Source organism: Diospyros lotus, chromosome 15, assembly GCF_014633365.1.
Source record: "Diospyros lotus cultivar Yz01 chromosome 15, ASM1463336v1, whole genome shotgun sequence".
Lineage (NCBI taxonomy): Eukaryota > Viridiplantae > Streptophyta > Magnoliopsida > Ericales > Ebenaceae > Diospyros > Diospyros lotus.
Genome location: NC_068352.1, coordinates 5,319,433 through 5,325,432, shown reverse-complemented (window position 1 = coordinate 5,325,432; position 6,000 = coordinate 5,319,433). Strand labels below are relative to the sequence as shown.

The window sequence follows — 6,000 nt, the reverse complement described above, 5'->3', positions numbered from 1 at the left end:
ATCTTTGCAAACATTGCAATATGGAGTGTGTCTCTAAATTGAAAAATTTAAACAAACTTAAAACGCATTGAAAACCAGAATAATATGTTGATATATATATATATATATATATTATCTAGATACGAAAGACAAGTTTAAAACCTGTTGGCTGTTGATAGAATAAGTAAACAATGATTACATCCATACCACTTCACTAGTTGGAGGCAACGGCGACATTAAGGGGGCGTTGAAGAGGCTACAGTGGTGGCGATGACATTGAGGCAGCGAGGAGATGGAAACGATGAGGACAACGACCAGTAGATGTGCTCTGAAGGTGACGGGCGTAGAGGCAGCAAGGAGGTCACGACAGCATTGAGGTACCGGAGGCAATGGGGTAGAGAAGGTAGGGAGTTAACAGTAATTGGGGGTTTAGAGCAACTCCAACGGGAGTTGCCATTGGGGGTGCCATTGGCATAATTGCCGAAATGGCACCCGAAAACATAAAATGTCCACTCCAACGGGAGTGGCATATGAGTTTGTAAAATGACAACTTCTCTCATTCGATGCCATTTTTGTAATTTTTGGAAAGAGAAAATCAGAGATTGCATTTACCAACGGTCAAGAGACCAACGGCTATATTTTAGATTATATATATATATAATTACCTGAACAGAGGAGGCGAGCAGAGCAAGATAAACCAGAGGCTTCTACGAGGGCGAGCAGCACTGAGTAAGAAGAAGAACAAGGTGAGGGCAAGCAGCGCCTGCGAAGGGGAAGGCGAGAGCGAGCCGTGAGCAGAAGCAATTGATTTGCAAAGAAGAATAAAGTTTCTGGATTACATCAAGGGTGAGAGGGCGAGCTGTGAGCAGCTACAATTGATTTATAGAGAAGAAAAAGACTTCTGGATTGCGTTAAGGGCGAGGGGAGCAATTGATTTGTAGATGAGAAGCTTCTGGAGGCACCAAGGTATGTTATAATATATATATATATAATGATTATAAATGTTTACAATTGATTTCCAGAGAGAAAGGTTCTAGAGGCGCCCAAATATGTTATAATATATATATATATAATGATTATAAATGTTTACAATTGATTTGTGAGAGGAAGGTTCTGGAGCGCCCAAGTATGTTATAATATATATATATAAATTAATTATAAATATTTCCAACGTATGTTATATATAAATATATATTAATTAATTATAAATATTTAAACAGTATGTGGGGAGTTGTAAAACAATTATTCAAAGTTAATTATTATAATTATATATATTAATTATAGTTAATTGTTATGTTTTGTTTTAGTTAATTGATTATTAATCATATATATAAATGTTTTTATTCTAGTTAATTGTTAGAATTTAAATTGATATTTTTGGGTTAGAATTATATATTTTGATTTTAATTTAAAATAATTATTTTAGTTAATTGTTAGAATTTATTTTAATTTATTATTTTATGCTCATTCTTTAAATTGATAATATTTTTTTAATTATTTTTTAGATGGATTCTCAATTTGACAGTTCTTTCATTGATTTGGTTATGAGTAACACCGATTTATATGATGATATTATGCAGCCCAATCCCGCAGTATTGGAGCCAGTACAAGATGAAGTTGTTTCAAGAGTGAGAAAATCGCAAAAGACAAAGAACTTCTCTCAAGAAGAAGATAAATTAATTGTGTCTGCGTGGCTTAACACGAATAAAGATGCAATTACTGGAAATGAACAACAAGGTGGTGCTTTCTGGCATAGAGTATTGAAATACGTAGAGCTTCATGGAGGCAATCAAGAAGAACGTTCGCAAGCTTCTATTAAAAGCCATTGGACTGATGATATAAATGCAAAATGTGCTAAATTTGTCGATTTTTATAGGCAAATTGAAAGACTGCGACAAAGTGGACACACTGAGCAAAATAATGTAAGGATTGAGTTCTTTTAGATAGACGCTACTATGATTTAATATTTGGACTATTGATTTAATGATTTCATATATTTTTCAGGTTGATGAAGCAAAAGAAATGTTTGCTAAGATTATTGGAAGACCATTTCAATATGAGCATTGTTGGAATATTTTGAAAATGGAGCAGAGATGGACTGATAATCTCACCAACAATAAGAAAGCAAAAAACCATTCAACTGGTAGTCCTGCTGAATCAAATCATGTTGAATCTTGTTATTCAACTCCACATTTAGGGGATGATATTGAACCATCGTCTACTCCCAACCTCAATAGGCCATTAGGCAAAAAAGCTTCGAAGAAACAACTTAAAAACAAAAGAGAATCAAATCGGGGTTGAAGATATACTATATTATCACCACTGGAATCAAAGAATGGAAGTGGAAAGACAAAAAGCGGAGCGGCATGAGAAAATATTTGCTCAATAGGAGATAGTATTGGAGCAACATCATAAACAGTTAGAAATTGAAGAAATGCAATTAGAAGTTCAAAAAAAGAAGGTAAAAGTTGAAGAAAAGAATAATGAATGGCAATATGAAATAAAGATCATGGAAACTGACACTATTGGTATGGACCCAATTTCTGCAACATATTGGAATAACTTGAAGATGGAGATTATGAAAAAGCGGGGTTTTACTTTTTAGTCATTATTTATTATGTTGTTATTATTCATGAAAAACTATGTATTAAGTTTGATTGCTATGAAAGTACTTTTGAAATTGACTAAAAAATCTTGAAATTGAAGTTGGACTTTGATTGCTATGAAAGTACTTGTGAAATTGAAATACAACTTGAAATTGAAATTGGAATTGAAAATACAACTTAAAATTGAAATTGGAATTGGAAATACAACTTGAAATTGAAATTGAAAATACAACTTGAAATTACAATTGGGAAAATTATTATTCGCCATGGCGTTCCCACAAATGCTCAATAAGATCTGATTGTAGTTGAGAATGAGTTACACTGTCCCTAATCTGAAAATGGGTTTGCATGAAGTCTTCCAATTCTGGTGTATACGCATGCGACACTTCTACAGGAGGATTTGCATCACTTCCATCAAAGTCATTGTTACCAATATCTCCTTCATCCTCAATGACCATGTTATGCATTATTATGCACGCTTTCATAATATCTGCAAGTGTTTCTTCATCCCAAAAGCGTATTGGTTCACGCACGATTGCAAAACGGGCTTGAAGTACCCTAAATGCCCGCTCTACATCTTTTCTTGCCGACTCCTGTGCTTTAGCAAAATATTTTTTCTTCAAACCTTGTGGGCAGGGAATTGTTTTTACAAATGTTGACCAGTTTGGATAAATACCATCAGCTAGATAATATCCCATTGTATACTCATGGCCATTAATTGTATAGTTTACTAGAGGAGCATGACCATTTGCTAATAATGCAAAAATAGGGGACCTATCTAGAACATTTATGTCATTCAGCGAACTAGGAAGCCCAAAGAATGCATGCCATATCCAAAGATCTTGAGAAGCCACAGCTTCCAAAATGATTGTTGGTTCATGACAATGACCAGTATACATACCTTGCCATGCGGTCAGACAATTTTTCCACTTCCAATGCATGCAATCAATATTCCCTAACATTCCGGGAAAGCCACGTTGTTCCTCTATTTGTAGCAATCGAGTAATATCACTATTGTTTGGTGGCCTCAAGTAATGGTCGCTAAACATTGCAATAACAGTTTTCACAAACCATCTTAGACTAAGTATGGCAGTGTTTTCTCCAATTCTAATGTATTCATCCACAAAATCTGTCGATGTTCTGTAAGCAAGAATTCTGTAAGCAGTTGTTATCTTCTGTAGGGATGACAAACCAAGAACTCCATCGGCATCTATTGTTTGGATGAAATGTGTATCGTGTTGTTCAACTTCATTTGCAATTCGAAGAAAAAAAGGACGACTCATTCGGAATCTCCTTCGAAAAAACCCTTCATATACATAAGGGGTTGCAAAATAGTCGCGGTAGAGTCTTTCGTGGCCTTCAACTCTACCACGATTAATTGTTCTACGGCCTAGAATAGAACCACGACCACGATGCCTTCTTACCCGTCCACGACTAAACCCTTCTGACCTTCTGGTTGAATCATACAATGTATCGAATTGATCATCATCTTCTTCCTCAATATTGAGGATCCCTCCTAAAATATTAGGATAACGATTCATATCGATGGATGAATGCAAATATGAGAGGATGAATGATTTTAAAGAGATAATGTAATATAGATGAATGAAAACATGGGAAAGATTATCATATTTATAGATGAATTTGAAATTTTTGAATTTTTATTTTGGCGGTTAAATTTTAAAATTTCAAATTTAATGGTTGAATTTTGAAATTTAAATTTCAGCAGTCAAAATTTGAAATTTGAATTTGAAAATTTAAAATTTTAATTATATTTTTTAATAAAAAATATAATATATTAAAATGACACCCCTATTTGCAACCTATCATTGGAGCAGATGTAGAATTTAGAAGTGGCATAACACTATTCAAAGTTGTAAAATGATAATTTAGCACTCCAAAATGGCACTCCCCCTTGCAGATGCTCTTAGAGCAATTTGTGATTTAGGAATTTGCCAAGAAAGAGGCGGGACTTCTCCGACAAACATTTTAGTTTTTTTTTTTGTTTAAATATTTAGTTATTAAATAAAAAATAAAATAATTTATGAAAATAATATTAATAATTATTTAATTGATAAAAATAAAATAATTTAATATTATGATAATTGATAAAATGATTTAAATTATGAAAATTATTAAATAATTTAAATTATAATTTATGATAATCATCTAAAACATGATAATAAAATAATTTAAATTATTGCATCAAATTAATATTTATTTAAAAATTTAATTATATAATAAATCTAATAGTTATAATAAATTAGTTTGATATATTGTATTTTTTTTAATATGTTCATATTTTTTAATATATTGTATTATCAAAAAATAATTAATGCTTAATCATAATAGCTTAATAATTATATTCGTACATTTACAGAATTATGTTAGGAATTGTTTATAATAGTGTTAGTTAAATCTTAATAATTCTTTTCTTGTTAGAATTAGCGAAAATATATTTAATAGGAAAAAACTATAAATATAACCCTAAACACAAAAAAACTAGAAAAAAGATAAAGAAGATAAGAGAAGAGAAGAAATGAGATGGGATCATAAACAAGATTAAAAGAGATCGAGATAAACTTGAAAACTAATTGGTATGAGAAACGTTGCAAAGGACAAAAAAAGGTCTAGAGGTTCCCAAATTCGTCTTTGTTCCTATAAGAACTTTTTATGAGGTTAATGGTATCGTGTATTTATTAAGCTTTAGTTTTAGGGATTTTAGAAATGAGCAGATGAGTAAAAGAACTTAACGAGCAAAAGAGGGATTTTAGAAATTAGAAACCGGGTAAGGATTTAATTTTAGGGAAGGGGAATTTTAGTGTAGAGATTTAGTTTTAGGTTTATTATTTGTATTTGTAAATAAAATAAAAAATAAATTATTTTAAATTATAAAAATTAAAATGACTTAGTTTTGTAATTTAAGTACAAAATCATAGATACGTGGATACCCACACATATATAACATTTGTAATTATGTATGGGTAAGTTTATAAATAATTATCCACACATGTGTAACATTTATTAATAAATGTGGGCAATATAATCTAAAAAAATGACACATCAGCTAACACATGTGGATACCCACACATATATATCATTTGTAATTATGTGTGAGTAAGTTTATAAACAATTACCTACACATGCATAATATTTATTAATATGTGTGAGCAATATAATAAAAAAAAAAATGCCACATCAGCTAAAATTTTATTGAGAAATATTCCACCAATCTCTGAAAGTGGAGAAAAAAATTTTCTTCAAAAAAAGTGTGGGTATATCACTTTACCCACACATAATAAACGTGAATAATGTAACGAATTTGTCTAATTTAATCACCCACACATATTACCATTATGTGTAGGTAAATACCAACGTATAATATGTGTGGGTAGTATATATCGAGGATATATAA

The 6,000-nt window shown here is 31.2% G+C and overlaps 2 protein-coding genes across 2 annotated transcripts; one reads left to right on the top strand and one right to left on the bottom strand.

Moving 5' to 3' along the window:
- Positions 1-300: 300 nt before the first annotated feature.
- LOC127792336 (glutathione S-transferase T3-like) lies at positions 301-2,280 on the top strand. Its single transcript, XM_052322800.1, has 3 exons — positions 301-441; positions 1,485-1,901; positions 1,984-2,280. Exons 1-3 carry the CDS (start codon positions 301-303, stop codon positions 2,278-2,280), a joined length of 855 nt encoding a protein of 284 aa, XP_052178760.1.
- A 562-nt stretch (positions 2,281-2,842) lies between these two features.
- Positions 2,843-4,126, bottom strand: LOC127792335 (uncharacterized). The gene has a single exon (XM_052322799.1). It carries the CDS (start codon positions 4,124-4,126, stop codon positions 2,843-2,845), a length of 1,284 nt encoding a protein of 427 aa, XP_052178759.1.
- Between the last annotated feature and the right edge of the window lie 1,874 nt (positions 4,127-6,000).